Consider the following 16,579-nt stretch of genomic DNA (forward strand, 5'->3'; position numbering starts at 1 on the left):
TATCCGCACTCAAGTGGCTCACTCTAACCAACGTTATCCTGCCAAGGGGTTACCTCCCCATTAATGCGGCCAGGGGGGTTGGTTGAGTGCATTCAATGCGATAGTGACAGCTTACTTTGGGGGTTAACCTCTCCCCAAAATCACCTTTGTCAGGCCGAGGACAAGGTGTCCTCGGCGTGGATCCAGGAGAATAAGCTTCCCCCCCTTCTCTTCAGGAATAGCTTGCGATCCTCGGCATGGGCCTTGGGCCTGCTATATGATGGGCCGAGGCTATCAGGCCCACGGACCCCACATATATAATTTTGCCCCTTTATCTTCCTTTATTTTGGTTCTTCTTATTCTCATTCTTTTATTATAAATTTGTCACTCTCTCCCATTTTATGCACATTTTTCCTACACAAAAATGTTATTTCTTGCTCTCTCTCTCTCACACACATTTTTTGTTGGACTTTTTTATGAAGTTTGTCCTCCCATTTTTTTATCATTTAATTTACAACACAAAATAGTCTTAATGTTGTTGACCAAATTTAGAGAAAAATCATATTATAATATGTCAATGTTTTGTGTTGTTGTCAGGTTTTAGTTTATTTGGAAAACAACAAGATAATCTGGACAATACGATGAAGAACAGTTAATGCAATTGAAGAAAATGGTATTTGTGCAATTTCCTTTCACTTTTTGCAAATATTTTGTATAACAAATTAGCAGCAAATTATTATGTCTTTATTATATGATATTTTTAGATACTTGAGTAATTGTTTTAAGCATTTATGAATATTTTGTATTGCACGTTTCCTTATCTCATTTGTGTATTATTTGAGATTTTTAAGAAAGAAAATTTAATTTTGTGTTTAAAATTATTTATTTATCTATTCATTTTTCATATGTTGGATTAAATGTTAGATTAGATTATAATAATAATAATAACACAATACTTCTTTTTCTTTTCTTTTTTTTAAATCTCTAAATTTTTCCCCTTTGTACTCTTGGTTAGAATCATTATATATAAAGTTATAATCAACACATTTTCCTTAGGAATATTGACATATTTCTATTGCATCACTTCAAAACCTTATTAAAAATTTTGAATTTGATTATGCATTGGATATTAGGCTTGATCACATCACATTTAAAATTTTTTACATATTCAGAAGAAGAAGTTTGACTTTGATGCAATTTTTATTTTTCCTTTTCTTTTTTTGAATTGTAGTTTTTATTGATTTTTTTTAATACGTTTTTTGGTGTTTTAGATTGTACGTTAGATACAATTGGATTTGAAAAAGTTTGTTTAAAAATAAATAAATAAATTCAAATTTTATATATTTCTAATGATACAAAAAAAAAGTTATAAATAATTTTTATTAAAAAAATTAATATTTTTGCTACCTTTTGAATTCTTGAGAAAAATTGTATTGTTTTCATTTTGTTACGACAAAACTTTTATATATTACATTTGTGATTGTTCCTAAAATAAATGAAAATATGATTATAAAATACATTACTATTTATTAAATTAGTCCAAATTGCAAAAAATAAATTTAATGCGACTATCCTAAAAATATTATCACGCACAACGCACAAGTCCGCAACTAGTTCTTTATTAATTATTGAGACCACACTTCATGAGGTTAAGACTGTTCACAAGTCGAGCCGAGTTGGGTTTGTGCCCAACCCAGACTCGACTTGACATTATCAAGTGGGGAAGATTTCAACCCGCTACCAACCCGAATGAAGTTTCAGATCATCCAGGTTGAGTCATATCGGTTTTTGGGTGTGAATCGGTGGGTTTCGATTTTTTCGATATTGCCAGATTTTGGCCAAAATCTGGCCAGATCTCATCAGATCTGGCCGGATCTAACAAAATTTGGCTTATATTCCTTCAAATCTATGGAAATCTGGCTAAGATTTAAGAATATCGACAGAGTCAGAGTCGGGCTTACCGGAGTTTTGGCTGAATTTGACTAGATATGAGCTAGATCCAACCAAATATCGCCGGATTTAAGCATATCTGAGTGAGGAAAAGAGTAGATTTTGGCCGGATTTGAGCAAATCTGAGTAAAGGAAGGCCAAATGTGGCCAGATCGGAGCTAAGGAGTGCTAGATTGTAGTCGGATCTAGGTAATTTTCGGCCTTCTTTGAGTTTTTGTCGAGCGAGTTGGGTGGCTTGGGTTTTTGAGGATGAAACCAGCCATTCGACTCACCAAAGTTGGTTTCTAAGGGTTGAAAACCGTCACTGACTATCAGAGGTGTCAAATCTAGCCGTGACGGGTCGGTTCTGGTCGGGTTGGTCGGTTTTGTTGGGTCTCCAGTTTGCATGGACACCCTTGCATGAGGTTGAGGTTAAGGTTGGGTTAGTTTGAAATTTTTTTTTTTTTTTTTTTTTTTATGGGAGTTTGAATTTTTACTTGTTCTGCTTTTAATCAATTAGTTTGTCCTTTTNTTGGATTGAGATTATAAATGAAAATTATTTTACTATTCAGCTTATTTTTGCTACTATTCATGACCCCACTGCATTTTTTGGTACTATTTATGGGCCATACTATACTATTTTAATTAAATTTTACATTTATCTACAGTACTTTCGGTAATAATTTTTCAGTTTCAGCAAAATAAGTAGTATCCAAACACACCCTAAATACCTGGTAACCTGTGGAGCCCACGGCATAGTCTTGTCCCATTAGAAGTGAATTCCCACATGCTCTCCCAACGGTCACATGCCTTTACTCTCTCATCACTCTCAAGCCTCTTCACTCTCTCATCACTCTCATCAGAGCACTACCTCTCAAAAACCAATACTCTCTTCTCCTCTCCTAAACCCACGGCGTGTCCTCATGGCAGACCAAGCTTCGACGTCTTCTTGACCTTTGAAGCTCCAGCGCCGACCTCTGAATAGCATCAGTTTCGCTGCTTCAAGCTTCGCCACGCCAAGACCTCAAGACCGACCCTTTCTCCTCTAGAGCCTCAAGACCAACCCTTTTCTGTCAAGAGGTACCCATGATCCTTCCCCTTCAGCTTCTCTTCGCCGTTTCCTTTATGTTTTGTTTATTTTGTTTTCCATTTTCAATGCTCTGTGATGTTGTTAGAAACTGAAAAGAATATGGACAGACACCCAAAGTGAGCATGTCTCTCTATTTTCCTCATAATGATTGTAACATCTAGGAGTTACGAAGTAATGATTTGGACCGTTACTCTACCCCACTAAGTCCACTATCCCACTCAATATTAATGGAGTGGTGTGTATATAAACACCAAGAGTGGTACCTATTGAACAGTGAATGAATTCTGCATTTCTCATAGTGTTTACAGAGTGTTGTAAGGCTCTTAGATTGTGGGTTATGTTTGCATCACTCTAGTAGCGTGCAACACCGTCAGAGAAACGTTTTTGGTTTGTGGATTATACAAACTGGAATTTAGAACGTGTTTGAATAGCTAGTCTGCGTGGAGGCTAGCTCTAGACAGCGTAGAACAATCTCAAAACTCCTGTGTGATCATTGGTTTAGGCCAAGAGAGGTATGTCAAAAAATCGATTACTTATATTCCGTTGCAAGTTTCTATTTCTTATAGATGTGAATGTTTGGCCAGATCTGTGGGTATTGCTTTTTTTTGGGAGGGGGGGGGGGGGTTTAGAACTCCCTCTACTCGGTTTCATTTACCTTTTGTGAATTTTGTTTTGGGATTTGAATGTTCTCTGCTGTGAAGTTTGGCCGGATCCGTGGGTATTGTTGGAATGGGGTTTACAACCCCCTCATTTGTTGTATAAAATGTTAAAATATAGTTCGTAGGATCGTAGACTGTTTAACAAAATTATTTGATCCATTTTTAACAAAATATTTTTCACATGCTTAACAAAATAATTTGTACATGTTTAAGAACATTATTTTCCTGCTACTACTTAGATCTGTGGGATGCTAGTTACTTCAAATTTTTTGCATTTTACCATTTTTTGAGTTTTGTGGTTCTTTATATAGTGTTTGATAATGTTGTGTGCTTTTCGGATAATTGTTTGTGGTGGTTGGTGAGAGTTGCATTATACTAAATATTGCCACTGAAATGGTTCCTTTGCACTTACTGGAATTTGGGGGTACAAAGCATGATTTGCACATACTCAAATAGGAACCCATATATGAAATGTTGCTTACATGGTCTTGGATTGGTGTAAGATGGCTGGGGATTTAAGAACGTGGGATGATGATTGTGTTGATGAGCTATGTGATATTGTGTTTGGGGAATTCTTGCTTGGTAATTTTGCGCAAGGTCTACCTCATGACCTGGTGTGGGATGTGATCACCCAAACTCTCAACTCTCATACTGGGAAGGATTTCCGCAAGAGGCAAGTTGTGAACTGGTTCCGTCGTCTCCAAAGGTTATTGCGGAGCAAGGGGAGTTCATAGGTATGCAAGGTTTGGGCATGGGTATCGAGTTGGTCCTGCTGACTCAGGGGATGATTTGTCTTAGTAAGAGACAGACTTGTATTGCTAAAGCATTGTAATGCATTTGCCTTTTGTTTATGCTAATTTAATTTGTTCCCTTTATGGTCTGTACACCATGGTGTTGTTAGCTCTATTTTAGCATGTACTAACTAATGGGTCCCACAAAAAGGTGAGTTTTTAGGCAAAAAACAGAAGTGGGTTTAGTTGCCAAACAAGGGTGGGAGTGTTTGGGGATTTTTAAGTTATGAGAAATGAGTGATAGGGTGATGAGTGATGAGATTTGAGTGATGAGTTAACTGTCACTCAGCAACCAAATAAGGCCTAAATCTTTATAAACATTTATTGGTACTCGCCTTTCCTTACCATTATTATGCAATAAAAAAAATAGGGATAATTACAGTAAACCTACCTATGGTATGACCTGTTTTCACTTTGCCTACCCGTGGTTCAAAAATTTAAACTTTGCCTACTTGAACTTCAATTTGTTACCCACCTCACCCTCAGACATTAGAAAAACATATTTTTAGGGAAAAACAAACATAACAAAAATAAAAAAGTTAGGGTTTTTGATTGCTTAAGAACTTCTACGAGAACATATGCCCAGAAAAATCAAACCTGACCACAGGTAAAGTGTTAAGTTTAAATAAATATTTAGTTAACGACAAAGGGAGTGAATGATATAAGTCAAGTGTTAACTAATATGCCTTGAAAAATCAAACCTAACCACAGGTAAAGTGTTAACTAATATTTACTCGAGGTTCAAAACAAACATATGCCTAGAATTTCCATATTAGTCTCTTTCTTTCTTCGATGGTGGAGTTAAGGAGGACATTGGCCACCACAGCGATGGGTTTCATTTTCCTTCGTTCTTGCTTCATGGATTTCATTTTTTTTTTTGTGGTTTTGGTTGTGGGTTCATCTGATTTCCTTTGTTCTCGCATCCGTCTCGGTCTCAACCTCCATCTTAGCAGTTTGGAGTAGATCCAGGAAGAGGGCCGATGGTGGTTTAGAGAGAATAGAGCTCAATCTTGGCCTCCGTCTCGGCCAAATGGAGCTCGATCTTGGATTGACCACTATCTTTGCTTCATGGTTTTCTTTTTTTTTTTTTTTTTTTTTTTTTTTTTGCTTTTGGGTTGTGGGTTTGATAATGATCTGATTATGGTGGGGTTATGGGTTGTGGCTTGTGGTGGTTGTGAATTGTTGGCGAGGTGGTGGTGGTGTTGAGTTGTGGGTTTTGATAGTGGTGGTGGTGAAGTGGGTGGAATGCTTCGTGGGTTTCAATTTTTATTTTTTTATTTTTTGCTTTTTGGTTGTGGCTTTTATTTGATTTTGGCTTGCTAGTGGTTTGAAAAATGAGAAGGATTTTTGGTTTGGATTCAGAGGATTTCATTGGTTTTGGATGTGTAACTGAAAATTTTGAACTATATTTACAAATGTTGTGTTCTTGTGTTCGTGAGGAAAAGATTCAATGGTTCGTATTTTTGATCTGTGTTATGTCTGATTTTTTATAGAAGGGTGTTTTCTAACGTTTGAGGGTGAGGTGGGTAATAGATTGAAGTTCAAGTGGGCAAAGTGTAAAATTTTAAACCACGGGTAGGCAAAGTGAAAATGGGCTATACCACAGGTGTGTTTATTGTAATTATCCCAAAAAAATCTAATATAATGATTGTGGGAGGACTTTCATCTCGGCGTCCAATCAGGTATTCACACACACTACGGTACACACCTTCCTCAGTCCAAAGGCTTATAAGGTAAGGGTGGGAGGCGTCTTTCTCCCATGTGGGATTGAGCAAATTCGTGTAGGTGGGATGTAGGTCGATCCTTGCCCATCCCAAAGCGAACAATACCTAATTGGGGGCTGAGACGAAAGTTATCACACACACTACGGTACACCCTTTCTTAGGCCAAAGGCTTATAAGGCAAGGGTGGGAGGTGTCTCTCCTTGATGTGGGATTGAGCAAATTCGAGCGAGTGGGACGTAGGTCGATCCTTACCCATCCCAAAGTGAACAATACTTGATTGAGGGCTGAGACGAAAGTTCTCCCACAATGATTAATGTACACATCATCCTCCTTTTTTTTTTTTTTTTTTGAAAGTTCACAAATCACATCCTTCTTGTGTTCTGTTTAATGAACAAATCACATATTAGACAACATCTAGTGTCATAAATACAAATTATGTGGAAATGATGATATTTTAATTATTGAAATGTTCTGTTTAAAAAAATATCTATTGCAGGTTTCTTTAAAAAAAATGTTGCCACGACAAATAGAAATATTTCTCACTGTTTAATTTAGACAAGTACAACAATCATTGTTTAATCTATATATTACTAAAATCTGAAGTGTAGAGTTTAATACTACTGCTCTCACGTTGCTCCATATCAGCTGCCACGTTATTCTTTTTTTTTTCTTTTTTTTTTTTAAATATAATTTGTCCTACAATTTTAAAATGGTTTTTACAATTTTCAACCCTATAAATGCAGCCCACTACTTATTTATTTACTTCCACTATCACCCTATAATAAATTTGTATAATTAATCCAATTCACTTCTTATTTATTTAGTTTCACTATTAAGCCCAGTCCAAAACCTTTTTAGTTTAGTTTTAAGGTTTTGTGTGAGCCTTTTCAGCTTAACGAAAAAGAAAAAGAAAAAGAAAAAAACGTTGAAGCCTTTCAAGCTTTAGGGTTTTTTTTTTTTTTTTTTTTTTTTTTTTTTTTTTTTTTTTTCAATTTTCCTATAATTGTTTTTAACATTTATTTTTTTAATATTTACACTTCTCCAACCTTTCTCTCTCCCTTACCATTTCATCTCCCCACTACTTCTTCAATCTTTCTCACTCCCTTACCTTTTCATCCCCCCACTACCCTTTACATTAATATCATTCTTCCTCTTTCCCTTCATCTTCCTTTATTTTTATCTCTTCTTATTCACACCTTCTTACTATAAATTTGTCACTATCTCTTCTATTCTATGTATAGTTTTCCCTAACAAAAAAAAAAAAAAAAAAGGTTCCCTCTCTCTCTCTCTCTCTAAATTTTTTGGTGGACAAAGTACTCTTAATAGTTGTATTAGAACTTCTATAATGCCATTTATTTAAAGAAAAGCAAATGTTAGCCAAACGAAAATAATCGAATAGGTGACAAATTTTAACTTTTGCAATTTTATTTTAATTATTATTATTTTATAACAATGCATGTATAGAAATTTAATTCTTAGATTTTGCTAATAATTGTTTATTTGATAATATGTTTTGGGTGGCTGAAATTATTTAATAGATTATCAAAAACAAAATTTTATCCTAATATTGGTTAAATTAATCATTGTTAAGTTTTATTCATTTTTTTTTAGTTTATGTTTTTTGGGTGTTTTGGATTGTTCCTATATTATATTTATGATTGTTCCTATAATAAATAAAAATATAATTACGAAATACATTACTCATTATTAGATTAGTTGAAATTGTAAAAAAAATTTAATAAAATCACTATAAAAATAATTATCAGTTGCGCGGGTTCGCGACTAGTTTAAATAAATACAAAAAACCACCGTATCTACACCACTTATCGCCCCCAAAAAAAAATCATTCTTCAACTTAACTGACGTACTGGTACACTTTTTGAGAATTAGAATACTTTCATGCATTATGTTTCTCACCTCTATTCTTGTTCTTTTTTTTTTTTTGTGCAGGTCTCCTAGGACCGGCAAGCAACAAGTCAAAGCATGGCGTTCTCTTTCTCTTTGGATGCAATATAATTGGAAGAAAGGGAGCATAAAACTTGGTGATCAAAGCTAGAAGGGAGTTTGAACTGTGAAGTTAAAAATGGATCAGGCTGTAGTGAAACTCTTGACTGACAATATCATTTCAATTCTTTCAACTAAAGCATCGTTGTTGTGGGGGACTCGTGACGCAATTGAAGATATCAAAGATGAGTTGATAAGCATGCAATCATTCTTAGTAGATGCTGATAGAAAGGGATTAGGGAGTGAAGGAGAGAAGACTTGGGTGGCAAAAGTGAGAGACATGGCGTATGATGTTGAAGACATTATTGATAAGTTCATGTATCACATGAATCGCCTACAAATCAGGGGTCGATCATCCTGGATCCTTCACCACACCATTTACTTTCCAAAAAATCTCTGGGTGAGGCATCAAACAGCCACCAAGATACAAAAAATTAATGGGAAAATCAAGGGCGCCATTCCAGAGAGGAAGCAAAGATATGTTACAGATCATATAGAGGGAACTAGTTCTAAAGATAATCAGAAACGGGTGCGTCATGCTGAATCATCTCTTTTTTTAAGAGAAGACGAACTTGTGGGGATTGAAAAGAAAAGGAATTTGTTAATGGGATATTTGATGGATGGAGAACAACACCAAACTGTCATTTCGATAGTTGGGATGGGGGGTTCAGGCAAGACCACACTAGCTGCCAACACCTACAACAATGATGATGTAAAGAAACATTTCAACTACTGTTGTGCATGGATCACAATTTCCCAAGCACATGACATAGAAGACTTATTGAAGAGCATGATCAAGAGATTTTACAAGTCAATTAAGGAAGTGGATCCTGCAAACTTGAGTGCCATGAATCACATAGAGTTAGTAGAAATGCTGGTGGACTTTTTAAAGGAGAAAAGGTATCTACTTGTCTTGGACGATGTGTGGGACACAAATCTCTTGGATGAAATAAAGGTATCACTTCAAGATAGTTGTCTAGGGAGCAGAATCATCCTTACAACACGAAAAGAAGATGTAGCTTGCTATCCTTTGGGAGGTAAACATCATATTCATCATATTCAATTGTTGCAAAATGAAGAGGCCTGGGAACTCTTTTGCAAGAAAGCATTCTCAAGCAATCCTAATGAAAGTTGTTCACCGGAGCTTAAATCTTTTGCTCAGGAACTTGTAGGAAAATGTGAAGGCCTACCTCTTGCAATTGCGGCTTTAGGCCGTCTTATGTATTCCAAGAATATGTCTCAATGGAGCGAATTTTACAACAACTTGAATTGGAGTCTATGTAAAAATCCTAAGCTAGAAGCAGTGGAGAGGATTTTGATGTTTAGTTTCAATGATTTACCGTATCAGTTGAAGCACTGTTTCTTATATTGCTCACTTTTCCCAGAAGGTCATGAGATTCGAAAAAAGAGGCTCATAAAGCTATGGATGGCAGAAGGATTTGTAGAACAAGATAAAAGGTCCATGCCACAAGAAGTAGCAGAGAGCTATCTATCAGAACTCATTTTTCGAAACATGCTTCAAGTTGTAGAGAGTAACGAATTTGGAAGGCCAAAGAGATTTAAAATGCATGATCTTTTGCGGGAGCTTGCTCTATCAATATCAGGGAGAGAGAAGTTTGGTGTTGTACATGATGGAAGAGAAGAAATGAAAGAATGCAAAGCACGCCGCATTTCAATTCACAAAACCAATATAGAACTCAAATCATGTACAATTATGTCACAGCTTCGTTGCTTTCTTGTTTTTGACAAGACATTGAAAACATTGCCTTTAGGAAGTAAATTGTTAAGGGCTCTAGATTTGGAGGATGCCCCCATTAAAGAATTGCCTGCGGAAGTATTCAAATTATTCAACTTAAGATATTTGAATTTAAAGGGAACTTTACTTAAGAAGCTCCCAAATTCCATAGGGCAGCTCCTCAATCTTCAAACCTTGGACATTGTGGACACACAAATAGAGGCCCTTCCTCGTGGAATAGGAAAGTTGCAAAACTTGCAGAGTTTAAGAATGTTTCGCTATACTGGAAATTGGAATGACTTCAGATATTTAACAGGGATGCAATTACAAACACCATCAATCGCTGGGTTAAAGAATTTGCAAATTGTGACTTCTATTGAAGCAAACCATGACTTGATACGACAGAGTCGGAGCTTGACCCAACTAACCACATTCGGTATTACAAATGTGAAAGAAGTAGACGAGACGGACTTATGTATCTCAATTCAAAACATGAGACTTCTTAGGAGCTTGTCAATCATGGTAACTAATGAAGAGGAATCTCTTCGAATGAACGCACTCTCATCTCTTCCTCTCAGACTTCAAAAGCTTTATTTGGCCGGAAAACTAGAGAAGGTGCCACAGTGGTTTTGTTCACTTCAAAGCCTCACATATTTGCGATTGCATTGGCCGAGACTAGGAGAAGATCTACTCCCACACATCGCTGATTTACCCTATCTGCGACAACTTGTACTTAATAATGCCTATGTTGGAAAACAGCTATGTTTCAGTACAGGCTTTCTTAAGCTTACAAGTTTGGGTATTTTTAATTTCCCTCAATTGAATGAGATAATAATAGAAAAGGGGGTTATGCCCAATATGAAATACCTATATTTTGACAGCTGCAAGGAGTTAAAGACAGTGCCCATGGGCATTGAATACCTTGAAAATCTCCAAGAACTGTATTTGCAATCTGTCTCAATGGAACTAGGAATGGCAACGGGTCGGGTTCGGGCCGGGTTTTTCCATACCCGTTTAAGATTGGGCCCAATTCGTGGCCCACCTAAAAAAAAAATATTAAGCCCATATTTTTTTTGCCTAAACTAAGCCTGCATTCAGTCCAATTCATTAAGCCTATAATTTATTAGCCAAATCACTGAAATCAGTCCAAATTTATTTTTGCCTGCATATTGCCTACATTAAGCCTACATGGCCCAATTGCCAAATCAGTCCAAATCAATCAGAAACTACTAATCATAAATCAATAAATCACCTGTTAATTACAAATCTATAAATCAATAAATCATAACTAATATCATAATCATAATTCAATAAATTGTAACTAAGATTTTAAATCAATAAATTACCAAGCTAAGATAACCATTTAATCATTAATCAACAAAATCATACCTAAAATCACCATCTAAACATAAAAATAAAATAAATCCTACAAATCCAAGAAATAAGTATCAAAAGTCCAACGAGTCCAAAAAATTAAAAAGCTACAAAATATATCCCACAAGTTTAGAATAATTACAAACCAACAAATTAATCTAACAAGTCTAAGAAATTAAAAAAACTACTAAATTATTACAAAATGTTTAATCTTCATCAATTGTGATACAACTCCCATCAATTGTGGCACAACTCCCATCATCTTCATTTGGCTCCCCATCATCAAGAATTGATTGAAATGTACTATCTCCAGATATAGTTGAAGAACCTACAACAACAATGAATTAAAAAATGGAATAAACTTCATCAAATTGTAACTAGCAAATATATAAATATCCAACATATAATTTTTATGAAACATTTTTATAAATATCCAACAAACACATTTAGCACAAATTAGGCATAATAATGGGACTAGGAAAGGCTCAGGTGGGACTCAAACCACATATATTGGCAGTGGCACAAATTAGGCAAAGAAAGACATAATTGTCTAATAGAAATTTCCAGTAAGAGAGCATTAAGTGATAACACAGTTCAGCTGAATGAATCATTAACTAGATGCATAATAATGTGACAAAACATCTGCACAACATAATGACGAAAATAGTGAAATGGAGAGAAACATTACAAGTGATATAAAAATTACTTTTTTTTTACCCACATCAAAATCATGCTTGCTATTGCTTAATTGCTTGGAGGTTGTTTTATCTACCATCTTGGCATAGAAAAAAAAAAAAAATTCCTCGCAATAGATAAAACTAGTTTCTGGGCCTGACTCAAAATACTGTTTATATAAATGTATATGGGTGTATTCTGTTTGTGGGTAATGTCAAGCCCACCATATGTTTGAGGAAATTCCTCTGTGGATGTTGTGTGATTAGAAGATACAAGATGTTGACTTATGTAACCCACGACTTTTGCTAAATTTTTCATTATGTGTCTTTCATGGGTGTTGATTATCCTAAGCTTGCATGTAATTTTTGATTCTATGCATAGAGGTTTCTTAGATGTGGTTTGGTTGTGATGTCTTATTTGTGGTTTGGACCACATATTGGACGTCCGTTTTAGTGAGCACACGTTAGCCTGTGATCTATTTATATATAAATCTTTGTGTTGCAAACTTTTAAGTGCATACTTTGCTTCTTATATAATTTGAGAGCTAGTCCTCATGAAATACATTGATTAATAATAGCTTCTTCTTTTTATTATTTTATTATTATTATTATCATTATTATTTTGCCATTGATAATAGGATGTTTTAACTCTTAATTGCTCACATTGTTAGTTTGCCACATTGAGGTCATAGATTTATAGTATAATTTAAGATAGGATGTCTTCTATAATTGTTTTTTGGCTTGGCACATGCTCCCTAAGTCTTTTCATTGATGCCCCTATACTTGTATGTACATACTGCTATCCATTTGAGAAGCATCATATTTTCTTGACTTTATGTAGGTGTTCCCTCTCATTTAGGCCAAGATATTATTGTTTTGAAGAGATCATGTAGGGGAGGGGGACCAATGCCTTGTTTCTAGGAAGTTGCTCTTAGGAGTTAGGTCGTAAGTTCTTTTTGCACCAACTCTTAACCATAGTACCCAAGAGATTCACAAACAAATAGCTAGAAGACACACTCTCTCTCCATATCTATACCCATGCATCATGCATGAAAAAGTGGTTGTATCAAATTAAGAAAAAAGTTACCAGTTTCCGCTTTAGACCTTGTGCTCTTTAGTTCACAATTCCTATATGAATGAGATGTGATTAAGGATTATTTACTTTCTGATAATTATAATCCCAATTTAATTATTTCCCCTTTATTGATGCATCTTGGCCATTAACCTATGGTTCTTGACTCTAGCTAAAAATCCTTGACTTACATATAAATTCTTAATGAGATTTCCAATTTTTCTCTGCTTTTCCAATTCTTCTTTTGGGTAGCAAATCTCTTGCTTTAAACTGTTGTTTTACTACATTCCTAATTGTTAGGGTGTCTTAAGCTCATGAAGAGAAATGAGTAAATCCAAGTCATAATTTCCAACTAATACATGTTGAATTTCTATCTTCTTTTATGTGATTGGAACTGCAACTTGAAATTTTGTGTTACTTAAGTTAGCAATTTCTATTTGAATTTGTTATCATACTCTTAGTCATAACTCATAAGTTGCTCTTTGTTATTTAGTGTTGCAATGCATCCTAAAGATCTACATCTGGTAGTAATTTGGAAATGTTTCGTGAAGGTAGCTTCTCAATTCTCTCTGTTTTTCTTCTTCTTTTTATCTTTTTCCATGAATGGTTATGGCCTTCATTTTTATCTTCCATCTAACACCCCCCCCCCCCCCAAAAAAAGAAAAAAAAANGCATTTATACATGTCAACTCTTCAGGACAAAGGAGAAGTTTGATTAATCAAATTATACGCAAATACTTGGATTAACCAATCAAGCGGAAGTGTGAGAATATCATTTCCTCCATTTTGGGTGTTTGGGCACAAAAAATTCGATCAACAAATTCACTACCTATTTTCAAGTTTTAAGTAGTGCAAACACTTCTTAGTACCACTACAGTGCCCATTTTGCTATATAGACTGCTTTAACTAGCAAGCAACATAATAAGAATATGAAACCAATGGCAGATATTGAATGCAAGCAATAAAATAACTACCCATTTCAACCCAAAAAACTAATTCCAAAAATATCATATACTGTGGGAGTCACTCTTGAAAACAGCCACATAATGTCCTCTAGTTTGTTCATTTAGGTTAGTTTTGGATAATGTAGAAATACCTGCCATCTACAGGAACAGGTGAGAATGATTTGATCTTTAATAGCTGCTCAGGCATCATATTGATAAAAAGCCATTATGTGCATATCTCCATTGATCATTGTTCCTCAACATGATATATAACCGGGAAACATCACAGTACATGGTATAATAATTATCCTGACATTATGTGCAAATGGGATCCTTGGTATTATTAGTACTATCTTAAAGGTTCTCAAATTCCACAATACAATATCTATTTTAGGCATTTCATCGAACAACTATATGCCACTAGGAATAAAGGGTTCATATAATTTAAATAACTTACAAGCATAAGAGATGAGCGAAAATTCGAGGTGCCAGAAATTCAATTGTTAAAAGAAGAAAAAAAAATTGAACATATATGAGCCAAAATTTAACATACCGCCTCCAAGTTTTGAAGCTAGCCTTTACTGCAACACTGTAAGAATTAGCTTGGGTTAGGGTTTGAATTTTTAAAATCATATTGTTTAAATACACAAACAGAGGGGATTTTATTGTATAATTGTAAAAATTCTTGAACTGAAATATTATGAAACGAAATAATGTTGTACCTGGAAGGAAGATCTCTCTATTTTGCAAAATTATTTCTGCTGCTTCACGCCATTAATTCTAACCAAAGGGATGTTGGCAATCTTTGACCACATTATCCCTTTGTCTTTCTCGCAGTTTTGTTTTAGCATAGGACAACCAAAAATATGAAATCGCTGAAGCGAGGGAGGAAAGCACTTCTCTGAAATGAGGCCGGAGGCGTGGCTGAGCTGAAATGAGGGAGCGTCGGAGCGTCGGAGTGAGGGACTGAGGCGAGGGACGGACTGAGCTAAAATGAGGCCGGAGGCGTGACTGAGCTGAAATGAGGGAGTGAGGCGAGGGAGGGAGGCGAGGGACGGACTACCCCCCCAAAAAAAGAAAAAAAAAAACACTTTTCTTGATTCAAGTTATTTCACTAACAAATTTATGTACGTAACATTTTCTACTTATATTATTTATCCACTTTGTAATAGCTTAAGTTTTTGCAACTAATAGTTTATGAAATGATAAATAAGTAAGCATGCCCAACAATGCTTGCTATTGCTTGATTGCTTGGAGTTTGATTTAGTTACTATCTTGGCATAAACACATCAAGTTTCTGGAAATAGAAAGAACTAGCTTTTGGTCCTATCTCAAAATACTGTGTTTTATATATATTTTGGTGTGTATGCATGTTTGGATGTGTGTTTGTAGGCATGTTCAGTATCAGTATGTGGGTAATGCCCACCATATATGTGTGTGTGTGTGTTTGGAATGCTAGATATATTCATTGTCAGTCCACTTTATAATAGCTTAAATTTTTATGAGTAGAACCTTGACAAAATTTACCCTATCTTTGTTTTTTTTGTTTAACTAGTGGCAGAATCATGTTGAAGATTATGAGTTTGCCTTGTTTGCTTCAAAAGGATCCTATTTTGTTTGGAGCTTCAATTCTAAGTATCGTTTGGATATTCTGTTTATTGTTCAATAAATTAATACTCAAGACTTTCTTTCTAAATTCTTTGTTACAAATTTAATAGTTTGAACTCCAAGATGCCTTAGCGGCAAGTTGTTGGAAGATTGTTATTGGTTCAATGGTGGAATTGCTCCTCTTCTCTGTGTTGTATATAATTTAGCTTGTGCAAACTATTAACATCCCTATCAATTGTTTTCTATTGTTCTAGTGAGTTTTGTAGTTCTTCTTTTCATTTTTCTTTGACGTTTAGATTAAATTCACGAACTCAGTGTACCTGATACAACCCAACCAACTCATAGGGTTGGTTTTTTATGGGTTGAAGGGTTGGGTTGGATCAGCTTTGAGTTGGCAAAAATTTCAGTCCAAGTAAATCCAATCCATGCTCTTACTTGATAGTTTATATGTAGTTTAAATTTATTATTTTAATTTATTTGAATTTTGTATCTTAGTTAAATTTGTTAGTTTGATTTATTTTAGCATTTGGAGACTTAGTTTAGATGAAATTGTAATTCTTTATTGAAAAATGGTCTTAAATTGTAAAATGAAATTATGAAAATGAATTTTTTTACTTAGGCCTAGCAAAATTGTTTCAACCCAATGACCTGACCCAACCCATCATGTTTCTTACTGATCAAGTTGGATTGTTTTTTAGAGCTACCATGAGTTTAGTTAGATTAGACTTTAGAGATTTCTTAACGCTTGAAATTTATGTTGGATTGAAAAATATCTAAAAGGGGCAAAACCTCTATACTCCGATCTGATTTATGATAATAATTAAGCGAAAATTTCATTATGTCTAATGATTATTTAACACCCTACCCTCCTCACCCCAAGCCAAATTGTTCAAACAAATTGAATAATATTTTTCACAAACCCAAAATTTTTTTTAATTACAATAGCGAACAAACGAATTAAATAAAAGTTTGAGGAACCCTTTTTCATTACCCTAAG

General features: G+C 34.9%; 1 protein-coding gene and 1 long non-coding RNA gene across 2 annotated transcripts; both read left to right on the forward strand.

Moving 5' to 3' along the window:
- Positions 1–8,123: 8,123 nt before the first annotated feature.
- On the forward strand, positions 8,124–10,997 carry LOC112022409 (disease resistance protein RPM1-like). The gene has a single exon (XM_065768141.1). The coding sequence runs from the start codon at positions 8,256–8,258 to the stop codon at positions 10,995–10,997; it is 2,742 nt and encodes a 913-aa protein (XP_065624213.1). The 5' UTR covers positions 8,124–8,255.
- Positions 10,998–13,522: 2,525 nt separating this feature from the next.
- LOC136065230 (uncharacterized) lies at positions 13,523–15,858 on the forward strand. Its single transcript, XR_010626862.1, has 2 exons — positions 13,523–13,582; positions 15,530–15,858. It is a non-coding gene; the product is annotated as an uncharacterized LOC136065230 (long non-coding RNA).
- The last annotated feature ends 721 nt before the right edge of the window (positions 15,859–16,579 follow it).

Source organism: Quercus suber, unplaced genomic scaffold (genome assembly GCF_002906115.3).
Source record: "Quercus suber isolate HL8 unplaced genomic scaffold, Cork oak 2.0 scaffold_891, whole genome shotgun sequence".
Taxonomy (NCBI): domain Eukaryota; kingdom Viridiplantae; phylum Streptophyta; class Magnoliopsida; order Fagales; family Fagaceae; genus Quercus; species Quercus suber.